At 43.8% G+C, this 16,591-nt stretch overlaps 1 protein-coding gene across 6 annotated transcripts; it reads right to left on the reverse strand.

Annotated features, from left to right (window-relative positions):
- Positions 1–163: 163 nt before the first annotated feature.
- virma (vir like m6A methyltransferase associated) lies at positions 164–16,207 on the reverse strand. Of its 6 annotated transcripts, none has more exons than XM_085178690.1 (27): positions 16,092–16,207; positions 15,538–15,650; positions 12,990–13,076; positions 11,992–12,040; positions 11,740–11,902; positions 11,484–11,603; positions 10,446–10,697; positions 9,185–9,915; positions 8,852–8,989; positions 8,535–8,761; positions 7,911–8,438; positions 7,652–7,806; positions 6,608–6,690; positions 6,303–6,396; positions 5,785–6,173; positions 5,541–5,696; positions 5,218–5,453; positions 4,874–5,123; positions 4,573–4,790; positions 4,304–4,436; positions 3,252–3,392; positions 3,002–3,156; positions 2,690–2,786; positions 1,540–1,706; positions 1,097–1,446; positions 747–893; positions 166–635 (listed from the first exon to the last, which is right to left on the reverse strand). In XM_085178690.1, exons 1-27 carry the CDS (start codon positions 16,152–16,154, stop codon positions 376–378), a joined length of 5,502 nt encoding a protein of 1,833 aa, XP_085034816.1. In that variant the 5' UTR covers positions 16,155–16,207; the 3' UTR covers positions 166–375. The 6 variants fall into 6 exon arrangements, with proteins under 6 accessions (XP_085034814.1, XP_085034816.1, XP_085034815.1 ...); XM_085178691.1 differs by having other exon boundaries at positions 167–635; positions 10,476–10,697; XM_085178692.1 differs by having other exon boundaries at positions 167–587.
- Positions 16,208–16,591: the final 384 nt, after the last annotated feature.

Genomic DNA, 16,591 nt, shown 5'->3' on the forward strand with positions numbered 1-16,591 from the left:
TGAGATCAGCCTTAGAAATAAAAAAAACCAAAAACACCAACAACAACAAAAAAATGGGAAAAACTGAATAATTCTGCAGCCGCTGCAAACACAGCGATAGACAGCACAAGAGGGATCGCATTTGAAACATTTTATCTGAGAACCAGATGATTTATTTATTTGACATTCCCTTAAAAAAAACACACAAAGGCCTCATTTTGCTATCACTTTTACTTTCTGAATACAGCTAATAATAACAAAACTGAAAACATCAACACAGTCTGTACATTATTTGTGACAACATCATACCACCACGTTTCCATGGAGACAGCATATATAATATCCTGATTGGCCCTTTTGTTGCCATGAGAGGCTGCAGTCATTGTCCAGGTGGATTTACCTGGTGAAGGAGCGAACATGTCTGCCCCTCCCACCTCCGCTCCCTCCTCCACCACTGAACTTGCTCCCCTGAGATCCTCTTCCCCCTCCACCGCCTCCACCGACGCCTCCACCGGCACCACCGCCACCTCCTCCGCCGCTAATCCACGACAGGCCAGTACCTCCTCTGCCGCGTGGAGCTCGATCCCGAAGAGCCAGCCGATACGCACCTGAAGTGTGGAACGAGTGAATCAAACTTTTTTTTCCCCCTATAACACCTTTAATACAGGTCAAAGCGATAAAAAAGTAAAACAAATGCAATAAAACAGAACATAAAAGACTGAAAAAGAGAGCGGTATAAAATGTAAAACTGTGTGTGTGGTCCTTACTTGCAGGGGATTGCCGAGAAGGCAGTGGCCCTCGAGTGAAGTTGCTCTGTCCTCCGCGGGGTTCACTGTAGGTCCCTCTGTGAGTAACAGCTGGAACCTGACCGCTCCACGATGACCCTCGGCCTCCTTCTCTCCGAGTGTAGTTTCCTACAGAACGGGAAAAAGAGGGATTTGTCACCCTCTGCTGGACAATTGATGTATTTTAGTTGCAGTTTGTGCAGGGCTAAACTAAACACAGTATTTCCCAGGATAATGACCAGGATTCCCTGCTGTGTGCTGCATGTAATGATGAGGCAACTATGACAATGTCCTGGCAACTATGAGACTCGTGTGTATCTGATAGTACATACCTGACAGCAGTACACCTTTAGGCTGTGGTGGAGTGAAAAAGCGAGTCTGGCTATGGAAAGTAGCTCTGCCTCTGTTACCAGTGAACAGCCCTCTGGTGGGAGGTTTGGGCGCGCTTTTTGGAGGTCGTTTAGGAGGCAGAAGCCCTAGAGGGGTTGTAATGTCTTTAAACTCCGCTGCAACAAAGTCATCCACGTGCATGCTGGGAGGACGGGAAGTATTCTGTTTGCGCAGGCGGAAGATATCATGCGGTCGGGAGACATTCTGCCCAAACCCTCCTCGACCTCCTCGGCCACGAGGAGCAGCCATGATGTGAGCTCTCTTTGCAGGCTCGACGTAGTCAGACTTCCCGCTGCAGAGACAAACACAAGATGACACCATAAAACTGATCTTAAACTAGATTCTGTGCGAATAAAAATATATAGAAATCACAATGACGCTGTACCTAGACGTAATGAACGTCTCATGTTTGTGTTTGCCCAGCCGGAAGCCTTTCGTAGGTTTTGTGTGACCCGGAGAGGACGGCTCAGACAAGAAGGAGCGCTCCAGCTCCGCCTTCAGGTCCAGTTCTGGACAACACTCCTGAGCCAGACCCACCAGATCCACCTTCACCTGCCACACAGACCAAAAGGTGATCATACATATAATGTAGAAAACATAAACAGACCGTGTAATGTTGTTGCTTGTGGTATTTCCAAATTCCTTACAAGCCAGAAAAGCAAAAAACCTCAACTTAAAAAAAATCCTTTAAATCCCTTAAACATAGAGAAGCAAAGAACGTTTACTTAAAAAAAGAAGAGGAAGAACATAGCACTGAACAGAAAGTACTTAAAATATGTGAGAGGACTCTAAGAAGTGGATAGTAGTAGTAGATATATTATAAAATATTCATATAAATATCCAAAATATAGGACTCATCCTACTGAATCTTCCTGTCATAGTAGTCATTTTACATCCATCCCATCCTCTTCTGCTTATCTTGGGTCACGAACCCAGAGAAACTCAGACCTCGCTCTCCCCATCCACCCCCTCCAGCTTATTGAGGAGTTCCCTCGCCAGACCAGGTAAGACATGCCCAGAACACTTCGCCCAGGAGGCGCCCAGGAGGCATCCTAGTCAGATGCCCAAATCCCCTGGACTGGCTCCCGTTAGATGTGGAAGAGTAGCAGCTCCAGTCTGAGCGCCTCTCAAACGACTGCACTCCCTATCACTCACCCCATCACTAGGGGAGGGCCAGCCACAACAACTGCAATTTTGTAGTTACACCCATATGGTGTACAGTGAATCAAATACTTTTTTACAGACCATGATGCTCCCACTAAGCTAACATGGTAACAGCAACAAATATATATATATTGAGTTTCAGTAGCAGAATAGGATTCATAACTGCTGGTGATGTGAAAAAAAATTCTACATCGACAAAGATCAAGTTAAAAAAAGAAGAAGCAACAATACAAAAACGCATAAAACAGTGAATAAAACAGAAGCTGTAATCAAATTTTCATCCAAAAATGATTAACCGTAAATGTGCGCGCCAAACATAAGCTCTAGAGATTCTTGGAAATGTGCTCACACAGACACACACACACACTTACCATATCAAGGTCTGTTTCAATGTCATCAGTCTGGAACGGAGAGAACCACAGAGCCTTCAGCTGCTCATCCAGAGCTTCAGACAGAATGAAAACCGTCCTACAGACAAAAAAGGCCCAGGGCAATGATCAGTTTACCGTTCCCATTAATTTTTCACATGGCTCATGTGTAAGTGGTTGTTGTTATGAATATCTGATTCAATCAATCTGTCACCGCAAACTGCGATCCTCCCTCACTCCAGCTGTATAAGCTTCACAACTCAAAGTGATAAGGAGAAAATGAATCAGTATTAATACATCACGCGGAGGACCAACCTGTGATTAAACTGGGCCCCGAGTGTTTCTGGTGCTGGCAGAGTGGGCTCGGTGTCAGCTGCAGGAGGCGTGTCTGTGGCCGCCTGCAACGTCTGCCTCAGAGCAATCACGTTCTCCAACATGGTCTCCAGGGAATCGTCATCTTTACATAGTTTCTAAAGACATAGACAAAAGCATTGAAAGTTTGATGTCAAGGCAGCCCGGACCTTTATTTTGATAAACACAATGTACTTGTGTGCATCTTTCATACTGCTATCTGTTTTTCCAAAGCAGGTAGTGGATGTGACTCCGACTCCTCCCACTGGAGCAGAGCTTTCATTTCAGAGCCCGACAGCAACCGTGGAGGAACAAAAGCAGGATCCTCGCTCGAGCCGTGACCCTCTTCAGCACACTGGATTAAAACGAGGACAGGTACAGAATGAAGAGCAACTATGATCGCAGATAAGCTGGAAAAAGCTCGAGAAAAGAAGCAATTATCAGAAGGACAAGACAAAATAGGCAATGAAAAAGCCTTTCCCTTATGCAGAGCCAGTCATTTCTGTGAGGCGATGCATTATTAATAGAGCTTTTTTAAGGCGGCTGCAGAAGGAAACTCTTAGAAAAGGAAAATTAAATTACTAGCATGAACACGTAAGGACAAGGATAAATGCTTTCAAAGAAGCGACGTCCTTGCTGTAGTCTCTTTTGTAGTCTTTTGTCCAAATATTTTTCACAGAACTAACACTTTCTTAAAAAAAAATGATGCTGCTTACACTTCTAATTAAACACCAACCGACTCTGATCAGCTCCTCTTTATTACTCCGTCTCTAAAGAGGATTGTTTGTTTGCTTTTATTGTTTAGGGCTCCTCCAGACTAATCATTTAGCTGTACGTATTCCTTCAATGCTTCATTTGTTTTTTTGAAAAACTGCTCTGTTCTCAAACAGATTACCTTTAATCTAATGCTGAGCCTTTCTTCTGTTTTTATTGTCAAATATGCAGTTTTATTTATTATGTTGTGATTTGTGTTTGCTGTATTGCTTTGTTCTCTGTTAGTTTAAAGCAGGGGTGTCGGATTCCAGGCCTCATGGGCCGGTCTCCTGCAGGTTTTAGATATCACCCTGGGTCAACACACCTGAATGATTAGTTCATTACCAGGCTTCTGGAGAACTTCAAGCCGTGTTGAGGAGGTCATTTAGCCATTTAAATCAGCTGTGTTGGCTCAAGGGCACATCTAAAACCTGCAGGACAAGACCTGGAGTTCGACACCTGTGGTTTAAAGGGACAGATCCTGATTTTAATGATCATCTAAGCAGTACTTACCATTGGTTCTGTGTGGAGGATCTGCCTGAGAAAGTCGAGCAGAGATGAGAGCAGATCTGCTGAGTCTTTGTTGAAGGACAACACCAGCCTCTTCAGCAGCGAGCACAGCCCAGCGCCATGTTTCTTCAGAGCACTGAAACAGAGATAATCAGAGGTAATCAAGGTCTCCTTTAACTAAGACAAAGGCACAGTGTGCCGTAGCAACATGGCAGGGTGGTATTGGTGGGGAAGCAGTTACGCCAAATAAACAAGAAAAGGTTCTTGTTTACACTTTGAGGTGGTAGAGTCCGTAGTCATGCTCTGTGAGGAATGTCAAAGTCCTGATGCAGGTGAGGAGGAGGGGCACGCTGCTCTCTGCGTTCCCCAAAACCTCCAACAGAGAACTGCACACCGATGACATCATCTCTCGTCCCGGAAGTGCATTGGCCAGCTGCTCAGCCTCTGACACACAGCTTTCACCAGGTGGAGACACCACGAGAGAAATGTCCTGGTGAAGACAGTTTTACAGATTTTAGTATTTTTCCATTAAAATTTTTTTTTTTTTTTTAATTTGTGTACTTCCAGCTTTACCTGGTCACACAGTGACTGTAATATTGTCCCCACTAGTACACTGCACTGCTGCTGATGTATGGAGTGATCCGTTGGAGGAACCAACAGAGACAACAACAAGGGGAACAGGTCGGCCAGCTGTTCATCTCCAGAAACTGACCCGGACAGCAGATGCAGTGTTGCACTCTTACAGGCTCTCTGAGACACCAGAGTATCCATCAAAGAAAGGAGCCGCAGGACCTGGGTCCAGGAGACGCTTTTTCCCTCTGCCCTGCAAGTAACAGGTTACAGACATTTGAAATATGATTTACAGGAAAAAACACAGACGCTATGTTGATGTGTGAGTTTGTGCATCCTTCACTCACGGCTGCAGCTCCTCCAGTAGGAGCTCCAGCAGGGTCTTCATGATGTGTGTTGCAGTGGGTGAAGACAGGTCTGCCAGCTGAACGCACACTCTCCTGAGTATGGCCAGGAGAGGAGGGCAGGTGGTGGTGCACACACATTTGAATGCCTCGGAAAACACTTTCCACTGTGCGCGAATGTGCATGCTCCACAGCTTCCTTGTGTTTAAGGCTACAGCCACATCTTGGACTGATGTCACCTGTGGAGCCAAAGGCCTTCTAATATTAATGTGTGTATGAAGACAAGAATATCAGAGCAGGTTAAAGCGCAGGATAGAGAGAGTTACCTGAGTGCTATGCATTGGCAGTGGAAGAGGCAGAAGCTCAGACAGCAGCGTCAGACCAGAGAAAAGGCCTTCAGAAGCTTTGAGAAGTGAGCTCAAAACCTCCTTTAGCATCAGAGACCACGTGTTGCTGGCCAGAGTCTCTTCTGTATGGGTCACCTGTAGCATGACACAAACATGGTGTCTCTTAAAAATCTCAACTGAAGCCCCATTTAGTATCAAAACTGTTATCTGATGCCACACACACCTCCTCATTAACACCCTGCGTAAAGGTGAGCAGGACGTCAACAATGAGCACTTGCACTCTGGTCTCCTCCCCATCGAGACGCCCAGAAGCAGGAATGGAGCACACTATCATGTGAAGCGTCACCAACACGCTGGCCACGCGAGTGTCCCTGAACTGGAAAGCTCCGCCGCGCAGCAGCTCGGTGAGCATGGTGCGAAGCAACCGGAGCGTGCTGATACATATACTGAGGATCATGCAGCGCTGCGGCGTCGGACCCATGTGCCCGTGCACGCGCCACGGCTGCAGTAACACGCTGCATAGCTTCTGCAGGACACGCACACACGTATCGAGACCCTCCCCAGAGAAAAGCTGGACTCCTGCAAGGCTCCACTTCAGATCCCTCTGCTGACCTGTGGAGTGGAGAAGGAGCTGCTGAAAAACCATCTAATCTAATCTCAACATAAAGTGAAAACTATGAAAAAGCAAACAGAATAAAAACAAAGTCATATTTGGGGTCAAAGTTTGTTTGGGGTCCTTACCTTCTACAGCAGGAGGTGGGCAGGCGATGTGACAGAGGACCCTCAGAGCAGTGACCAGCCCGGTTCCCTCAGCAGTTAACACATTTTCTACATTCTGGAGTCAAAAGAAAACCATGTTCAGGATGACAAACCTCTTTGAAAAATACATCACACAGCACTTCAGTGAACTTTTTTTTATCCCCCTGGATTTTTCTGTGGATTTCAGAGATGTGAGTCACCTTACCAGCTTGCGTAGATGCTTATAAGCCAAAAAACATTTCATTTACTTTACCTTGCAGAGTGTTTAATGAGTGAGAGCTCTGTACCTGTTTGATATAGTCGATAAGGGTGGGAATGCTGCCAATCTCAAAGCGAAGCTTCTCCACTGGCTCCAACCATTTACTGAGCTCTGAAGAAACGCACACACAAAGACACTCAAACATTTAAAGCTGTCTTAAATAGTATCATCCAACCCAACTGAAAAGAAATTCACCATGCTGTGTAAAATATAAATAAAAACAGAATGCAATGATAAATCATAAATCATAAACGCACATTTTATTCTCCTCCTGAGGGCTTATGTGATGGTAGAAACCAATGAGCTTGATTTCATTTTGGAGAAAATCGGATCAAGATCACAAAAAATTTAAACAATATACTAAGGCTTGGGGGACATCGTTGAGACATGTTTACTGTGTAACATCCCCTCTTTTAACAGCAGTCCATAATCTTGAAACTGATGAAACCCATAAGAGATGGAAGCGAGTACTGAGCACTGACAACAAGCTAGATGATCTCTTCAGTCTGGAGAACATGGTGTCCGTGTTTTCCACTCTGTACATTTTAAACAAACTTTGGCCCAGAGGAGACAGCAGAGTTTCTGGATCATGTTCACAAAGGGCTTCTTCACTGCATGACAGAGCTTTAACCTGCATGGTGAAATGTGTTTACATTTCTGGAAGCCTTCATGAGCCCATACAGTGATTTCAATGACAGAATCGTGCCTGTTTTTAATGCAGTGCCACCTGAGATCAGCGGCAGCAATACTGATTTTCTTGTGCTCAGATATTTCTCCAGATTCTTGGAATCATTTAAAGATGAGACAGTCAAATTCTTTACAATTTACATGTTTTGCAGACCAATTCTTACTTCTAAGAAACTCAGCCTCTCTAAGATGTGTTTTTTTTTATACCCACTCATGTTACTGACCTGTTGCCAGGTAACCTAATTAGCTGCAAAATGTTCCTACAGCTGTTTCTCTTACTTTTCCAGTCTTTTGTTTCCCTCTCCCATTTTTTTTTAAAACATGCAGCATCCCAACTATATTTGAGCTGGCGCTTAAATATAGTTGTGACATTGATGAGAATTACCTTGTAACTTGGCATTGGTGTCATCAGCCTTGGCTATAGAGAGAAGCGGAGCGGCATATTGTTCCATCATCCGCAGCTCATTAGAATTCTGCACCACCAGTAAGACCAGCATGCAGGCGTAGTTATATGTCACCGCTTTGCGAGCCTTTCCCTCACTAACAGAGGAAGAGAGACAAAAAAACATGAATTATACTGAAGTCAAATCAGAGAACAAGAAAAAAGGTTGGGGAGAAGAAATGGTAGGGAATAACAAGTGTACCCCTGTCCGTCCTTGCTGTGGTGCTGGAGCAGCGTGACCAGACAGGAAAGGTTATTATCCAGGCTGAAAACATGAGCTACGGCGCTCCGTCCAGTCTGCGTAAAGGTCATCAGGTAAAGCGCGTGGAGCGTGCCCAGTATATCTGGATTGTCACCTTCATCTAGACCTGCACCACCATCTCCTCCTGTAGCCACATGGCTCATGAGTTCTGACACGCCTTGCAGAGCATGCAGGGCCTGTATCAGCCACACGCCAAAGCCCTCTTCACCGCACCCTGGCCCAATCAGACCCGCTTCTCCCCCAGTACACATGCTCTCCTCTGCCTCGGACTCTGCCATCGACGCCAGGAGGCGCAGCAGCAGGTTGGTGGGTGTGGGCTGGGCGAGAAGGAAGAGCAGACCCGACTGGGTGAGCGACAGGAAGCGCAGAAGCTCTCTGACGGCTTGAGTGACCCCAAGATGGCCGGCTGCAGCAGCTGCTGACAACACCACTGTTGTGCTCTCCAGAAAATGACATGCATGCATATACCTGAAAGAGGTCCAGGGCAAAAATACACATTTATTAATGTGTCTAAACTATATTTAAATTTATGCTACACTGTGATGCTTATGTCTGAGTATGTACCTATACAGTGATGGGTAGGGGTTGTCCCTCTCCTGTGGCCCTGTAATTCTAGCAGTAGTGGGGAAGGCTTTCCCAGGAGGTTGCACCATGCAATGAGGGGCTGTTTCTAGCAGGTGATGTAGCTCTTCCAAAGCACCTGCCAACCTATCGAGCTCTGCCTCACTCAGAGCGGTGGAGCTTAGCGAAGGCTCCTCTTCCATAGGGCTCTCTGCATCATCCATCTCCTCCTGAGGATGATGGCCAGGCAGGATTACCACAAAAACATTCTCAGCCACTGAAACATATATGAAAGTGTGGGTGTGAATGGGTGTTGTTACCTGTTGTGGTTCACTCAATGCAGCTGCTGCATGCTGTAGGTCAACCAGCACCTCATACATGTGGCTTTTCTGTAATATGGCATTTCCAGCTGTTATGACCCTCACCGTTTCCTCATGCAGGAACAGCTGGACTAGACGCTGTGAAGCAGGATAAAGTATAGATGGTCAGACTTGATCAGTCAGATGAATTATTTCAGACACAATCATCTTAATTTAGATGTGCATAATTTAAAGCTGGTTTAATATTCAATTTATTCTCTAGAAACCAACAAGAACATCTGTATATGATGGAAATAAAGGTAGATGAATGATGATTGGATATTTCTTGCTAACCTGGTAGCCACTCTTCTCTGAATTTCCTGCATGTAGGAAGGCCTCCACCCCTGCAGGAGCACTGATCAGAGCATCCAAAGCTCTTAGGATACTCAGCTTCAGTGTGGAGGAGACATGGTCTGTATGGAGCAGCTCCAGCAGCACATTCAGAACCCCTTCATGCAGCAGCATCGTGAGACCCTGAGGACACTCTGCCAGGTATGAAGCCAGCTTAGCACCAGCCTTCAGCTGTCTGAGGTTAAGGGCAATGGGCTGTTTGAGAGCAACCTCCATACTGAGAGCTTGGAGAGTCCACTGGACTAAAACTCTAACAGAGTCCTCTACCTCGCCCTCTCCCCTTTTAACTAAATAAGCCAACCCTTTGGCCAGAAGTCCGGGAGCCTCTTCCAGAGCACTGACCCATCGTGCATCTCTGTCATCACCAATACTAGCTAAGAGTTCTTTCAGCTGAGCCACAGCCTCAGCTTCCTCTCCGCCTGCTGGTCCTTCTGCTCCACCTGCCTCCTTGGGCTCCTCCACAGTGGCCTTCTCAAACTGTATATCAAAGCGAGTTTTGTATGGAGGCGTGAAGTAGAGCAAGGGTCGGAGTTCTCGTTCATATGGGTCGTACTGGACCGGTGGAACAGATGCAAGATCCTCAGGAGTGTAGTCCATGTCAAAGTTCTGCAACTTGAAGCTGCCGTTATCCAGATCATCCTCATCGCTGGAAATCTGTTCATAGCCATCATTATCTATAAGAAGGTGAAAAGGTTGTTTAGCAGGGAGTTTATTCACTGTAAAAGCATTATAAAAATCCATCATCTGTTTCATAATAATGTATATAAAACAGAGTGAGAATAAGGAGGCCAGCGGAAACTATATAGTCCCTTTCTCATACAGAGCTGCATACACTCACAAACCTGGCACCACCTGGCAGCATCACTCACAACATGCAGGGTTAGTTTTGCATGCATGACGTAAGTACAACAGAAACTCAGCGACGGCTGTGAGGACGTGTCAGGAAGACATCCACATGTCGGCTTATGAAGTCTAACCATAAGCCTTCAGAGCTGCCCTCAGGGGTGTTCTGAGAGTTTGCTCCACCCAGCAGTTCGAGATGGATGCAGCATGCCAGAGCACACACTCTCACTCTCAGTCCCAAATGGACCCTGCTCCCGTGGACCCGAGATATCTGGCAACCACGAGCAGAGTTGATTTTCTAGAGGAGAAGCGTCCATTTGGGTTTGCAGACAATCCTACTCTTACATAAGAACTCCCCTACCTTCCTCCATCTCCTCTTCCTCGTCCTCACCCTCATCCTCCTCCTCTTCTTCTTCATCCTCCTCCTCCGGCGCACTCCCCTCAGTCCGTGTATCTTCTTCCTCCTCCTGCTCCTCCTCTTCCTCCTCCTCCTCGGCCTCTTCTTCTTGTTCAGCATCCGAGTACGCCTCGTCAGCGGGCAGCGATCTTTCAGGCGACACGTTCTCCAGGTAGTCGTCACGGCCCTCGGTCGGCTCTTCCTTGGCCGCGCCCACTGTAGATTTTACAACAACACACACGGCACACAAACATACAGAGTACAACCCATTTAAAAAAATAACAAGAACTCATTAATAAATGATACTGTATCATTCTTATTGAGAATGTGTTACATTTCTTCTCCCCACTCTTACTCTAACCAACAAATCTTATCACCCCATTGTTAAAGAGTCTGCACTGGCTTCCGGTTAAACTTGGGTATAAGTTTAAAGTCTTGGTTCATACTTTTAACAGCCTTATGAGGTGAGGCCCCCACTTGTACTGTCTATCCACCCCATTTTTCTAAGCAGGATCCTAAGGTCCGCAGATAGAGGTCTTCTAGTGATTCCACGGACCTTTCTGAAAACTACGGGGGATTCATAACCTCAGCGTTAAAACTGGAACAGCTTACCAATCTCTCCCCGCACCCTTGACTCTCTGGCCTTCTTTAAAAAACAGGTTAAAACCTATCTACTAAGAAGTTTGGTTTTGACATTGTTTATTTATTTATTTATTTTCACCTCTCTAAAACACTTTGGTTCTGGTCTTACAAGGAGCTACATAAATAATTTACCTACTTACAATTTATCTTAGCGGGAGGAAGAACTGAGCGTAACTCTAAACAGAATGAGTTTTATATGACCTTATGTTTTCATATTTTTATTTTTTAGTATTTGGAGAATTTTTCCTATATAAAGAAACACTTTATTATTATTACTAATTACTGTCTCAGCAGCTAAAGCAATAGCCAAATACGTTTTTTAAAAGCGGCTAAAATAGTGAGATATATTATAGTTCATACCCGTCATTTGAACCTGCTCCTCATCATCATCATCCGGGGGTGGAGGACCAGGTGGGGTGCGAGGCCCTCTGGGTGCTGGTCTTGGTGGGCTGCCATTGTACTGGTCATCTTTTTCCCACTCTTAAAAGCACAATTTAAAGTAGGAAAATGTGGGAGAAGAAGAGATTTACAGGTTTGCAATCACTATTCTTTTCCTAGTCTTGGGGAGGTTTCTGCTCAATGAATGTATTTCTCGTGACGGTCAGTTTTAAATCACCTTGTTTAAGGATCCTCTTGTGCCCGCTGGGCTGTTGAGGGGGTGGTGGTGGAGGTGGAGGAGGTGAGTCTTGGTCGTGTCCATGCGGCCGCTCCGCTGTCCCGTACACCGCAACAGTCAGAGTCGTGTACCAGCCACGCAACACTAGGCCATCTGTATTCACCTGCATGAACAAATCCATTTAATTATCCACAAATCAGCAGGGTGGGAAGAAGAATGAAAAAACCTACTCGTCCATGAATGACCATTTACCTTTCCACTGGGTCTGAACACAATGGACTTGTTTTCATCATATTCCAAACTGAGGGCAGAAAGCAAGACAGAGCAGGTTAAAGCGAGAGTGCTAATATGAATCAGTGATAAACTCACGTATGTTTGTTCTTCATGAGTCTCTGTGTTTATTTTCAGCACGTGAGTTTAAACTAGCACATAATTGCTGTGTAGCTATGTCTAAAACACACATACACCCTCATCATGCTCTATATTGCACTCTGCCCTTACTTGCTTACTACTTCTAATAAAAGGCATTACCCCCCCATTAAGGCTTCTTATGTGACAGGTCACATGACATGATGACCTCTTCTAAAATGATAATTATCTGGTTCAATTGGTCACAACATACTGACATATATGGTAGTTATTCCAAGCAGATACAGTAGTTTGAGGGTTTTACAAGTCAAACAAGTCTTAATCAGGCTTCATGTTAGATTGATTTATTATCTAAGAAATGTTGTTCATAAATATTACATTCACATCTATTAAAACATTTGTATGATACTATGAAAGCAATCACACTGGTTTGACAAATCTCCTCCCAAACTTCCCAGTAGGGATAATAAGTCGGGTGTGTTATGTTTGCACAGTTTTTTTGTTTTTTTTAATAACTCTGACACAATGGCCACCTTTAAGTACAGGCTTACGCTCTGGTGCTACTGCATACACCTGTGTCATTATGAGGTTAGAACAAAAATACTTGACTCAAGCATTCCACCAATCACCTATTTCACTGAGACCTTGACATTTTTTCTGCTGCAGTGTGGGCACGGTTTCTGGAGAGACCAGTTGACCAAGCATAAGAACAAAGACACCTGAATATGGGAGCGTGCGTGAGAACAGGTCTCAGATGCTACCGTGACTGGTTCTACAGGTGAGACAGACTTTTTGAGATTGAACCAGGAAATGGAGAGGTAGAGAACGAGAAACGGTTTAAAAAACAAAACAGGAGAGGGGAGAGAGAAAATAATTCTCACCTGCCCAGTCTGTGGAAGGTGGGGCTGTTGGGTTTGGTAACATTATTGAAGAACAGCTCCAACTGGAAGGCATGAGGAGAAGTCTCTCTGGAAACAGAAAAAAAGAAAGAAAGAATCAGGACTCGAGTATCCAGAGGACCTTATAACTCTGAGTGATCATCAAATCATCAGTGATCATCAACGATACGATGTGCGATTTGATATTAAACACTCAGTTGTAGCTACATTTGTAAGTACACAAATAGTATTTAATGCCTAAATTCTACCCTGAGGAATCTTATAAAGCCCAGTTTTTACTGACATCATTAAAAATGCTTATATAACTCAGGTCAAAGTTAAAGGTGTGGTTGCAAATATTAGAAAAGCCACCACCTCCGTCAGCAATGATCCCAATATAAAAAATGAAACTGATTTCAACAGTTATGACAATCAACCATAAACGGATCATAGTAGCTATGATAAAAGTCGCTTTTATGGCAGAACTTTGAACCAGATGTTACTTATACATCACGAGTTTCATGGATTTCCAGAAAATAAATGCACTTTATCACAATATCAATACTACCACAATGCATACCAATGCTAGAGGACTGTGCATTCTTGAGTCTGTTCATTCAGCTAAATTACATCACTCAGCAGGTTTGGGGGGAATTGAGACCTGTTCAACAATGGAGCTCAGGTGTCAAATGCACACACTTCTTTATTCACAGAAGCTTCTCCATTTCCCCCAGACACACACATTTATCTCAGGTATCCATAGCAAAAAAACCAAACAAAAAAAAAACAGCGACCCCAAAACATCTCTAAAGGCAATATAGCAATAACGCCCAAGGTTTTTTGCAACTCAAAACCAATTCAACATTCGCTTTTCTTATATAATTCTGATTTCTAGTATTGGGACAAAGGTGACACCATTGAGTATTGCCTCTTTTCCACTAGCATCTACTTGACTTGACCCAGTTTTTAGAGGTTTCCATTAAGTGGTAGTACCAGGTGCAGTTTAGTACTTGGCCAGGGTTCCAAACGACTTGAATCGAGCTAAAAATCTGACACTAACAGACTGCATGTCATTGATTGGCCAGAGAATGATATCACTGGATGAGTCAAACGCCTTCACAAGACTCAAACATGCCATTTTTAAAACTCAGCAACGAAGAAAATGCAAACAAACCAACGCCGTGTTCCAACAACGAGGTTCAGATATTTTTGTGCTGAAGGTAGCCAGAACACTGTTGTGTTTGTGGCAAGTACAAATGATATCAATCAACTTTCGGGCTGCATTGCTATAACGGGCCCACCCACATTGAGGTGGTACACAGTTATAAGGACAAAAGACTAAAACTGAGTAGAATAGAACCCACTACAGCAGAATAGAGTCGAGTCCAGTCAAGTCAAGTGGGTGCTAGTGGAAAAGAGGTATTTGTTATACCAAAATTAAAATCACAATTACAGACCTAATGAGAGCACTGTTTAAAGAACTCTTTCCAAATGTTCTCCCTCAGACACTTACATCAACATCACAGTATTCCAGAAACCAAATTCATAGTGCACAACACTGTGTGTGAAAAATGTAAAGCACAGCTATCAACAGTGTCGGCTCTTCCACTGAAAATGGACTGGTAATTAAATGGCACTTTTCTACCTTAAACAGGAATTTATGCTTCAGCTGAAAACATACGCCATGACCTGACAATAACCTCTCTAGAAATCTAACTAAATGTTGGGTCAGCGCAACCCACAACAATTGTTACTGGCCTGTTCAGTACCACTGATCCCTCATGTGCATTTCTGGTTACCACAGTTTTTGAATTTATTGGCGACAGAATAACAATCGTCACTTCAGCATGAGAAAAAATAACCATAGATATAAAGACTCAAAAATGTCAGCAAATTCCTGGAGGGAGATTACCAAAACTATTGGAATGGACTTAAGGGAAGGTATAAAGAAGTGGAACAACTACAGGGACAAAAGTCACATCATTTCATTTGTTTCTATCAGCTGGCAACACATATAAAACACCGGGACATCACTATAAGGTAATTAACATGTAATGCACCAGCGCAAGCTTCAATGTCAGCATTGACACCAGCCATTTATGTAGAGTGTTGTAAACTTCCCCATAGATTCCCCATAGAAGTCTGAATCAGACTTGGCTCATGACTCAAAGTGCTTTAGCCTATGGCTTTAAGCACTTTCTCAATATCATGCACAAATCAATGGATTCATCTGAGGCAATCTGTGTTCTGAAATGAAACCTTATCAGTTCTATGCAGAAGTTAAAGGTTTCTCTGCACAATTCTGAGGTAAAATGGTCCAATGAGTCATGTAAAGCTCCGGTTGTGGTTTTGCTTTAGTAGGAGACTACATTGAGGAGGACTGTAGCCACACTGAAATGGTGTTTGCCTTTTAAAGGTACAGTCTCAAAATTAGTAAAAAGACAACAGTGCGATATACATGCTGGCAACGCTATTAGAATTCATTTGGCCTGACTGGGTGTAGCCAGTAAGATGCATGAGTGTGTTTTCAAGCGGGGATGGTGAATCTTACCCAAACGCTCTGCTGTCAGGTAGGTTACTATGAGCTTTGATCCCTGGAGGAATGACCCGCACCTCTGTGATCAGCACCCCGCAAGGAAACCGCACCACGTCTATGTTGGTTAACTGAAACAAAGGAGACGTGATTGCTGATACAAACAACGATGAAATGTTTCATTTATAACCTCCGCCTTCCGCAGAAGTCACTTTTACTCCCGCTTCGAGGTAAACATGCTCCCTGACACTTTAAAGTTAGCATTAGCCACCTGGCTAACCACCAATCAAACTGTGCAAAGACACAAAAAACGGCAACTCTTTGAGCTACTAATGTATGAGGATTAAATTCACATCAAACAAACGCGTTATGTATAATCGGGCAGCTGTGCAATAATCGCTGCTTAAAACCAGGATAATGACATCACATAGCTGCTAAGGTTAGCTAACGGCGTTAGCCTGGAAGTTAAGCATCCTTCCTCAAAACTCCTGAATGCGCTTGAAACTAACTTTTAATGCAGGTAGTCATGGAGTAAAAATAAAAGCGCGTGTTTAAGTGTTAAAAAACACTACCTCTGCACTCTGATGCTTAAACGTATCCAGAAAAAGAAGCTCCGTTGAAGGGTCCCCCGCCATCGCTCCACTGCTATCGGCCGGGCCAGGGGTAAACTTCCGGATTAAAGTCAATACTTCCGGAGCAAACACCCCTCCCTACAAAAACAAAACAAAACAAAATAAATAAAATAAATAAATGATTATTATTATTAGTAGTAGTAGTAATAGTTGTTGTTGGTATGAGAAATATAGTTGGAAAATTTATATTTGCTTCGATTTAGATTTAGGAGAGAAAAAAGTTGAAAAGTGTTCTGAGGGATATTTTTTCTGTTGTAAGACATTTTATTTTGTATTTAAAAAAGTTTAAATCAGTTAATCATATCAGAAAATCATAATTTAATAACTTTATGATTTAATAACATGATAGCTCCACTTGGTCTGTAGTAGTATTTTTTTTAACTGATTACACTGATTTTTCTTTCTGTATTTCAGCAAAAAATTAGATTTTTTTCTCACAC

This window comes from Neolamprologus multifasciatus, chromosome 11, assembly GCF_963576455.1.
Source record: "Neolamprologus multifasciatus chromosome 11, fNeoMul1.2, whole genome shotgun sequence".
NCBI classification, from domain to species: domain Eukaryota; kingdom Metazoa; phylum Chordata; class Actinopteri; order Cichliformes; family Cichlidae; genus Neolamprologus; species Neolamprologus multifasciatus.

Coding starts and splice junctions, on each gene's coding strand:
- virma (XM_085178688.1), bottom strand. CDS start 16,154: ATGGCGGGGGACCCTTCAACGGAGCTTCTTTTTCTGGATACGTTTAAG. Junction 10,698..11,483: donor GGAGCAGGTTCAAATGACGG/GTATGAACTATA, acceptor TAAAATCTACAG/TGGGCGCGGCCAAGGAAGAG. Junction 3,393..4,303: donor TCCTCCACACAGAACCAATG/GTAAGTACTGCT, acceptor GTTTTAATCCAG/TGTGCTGAAGAGGGTCACGG.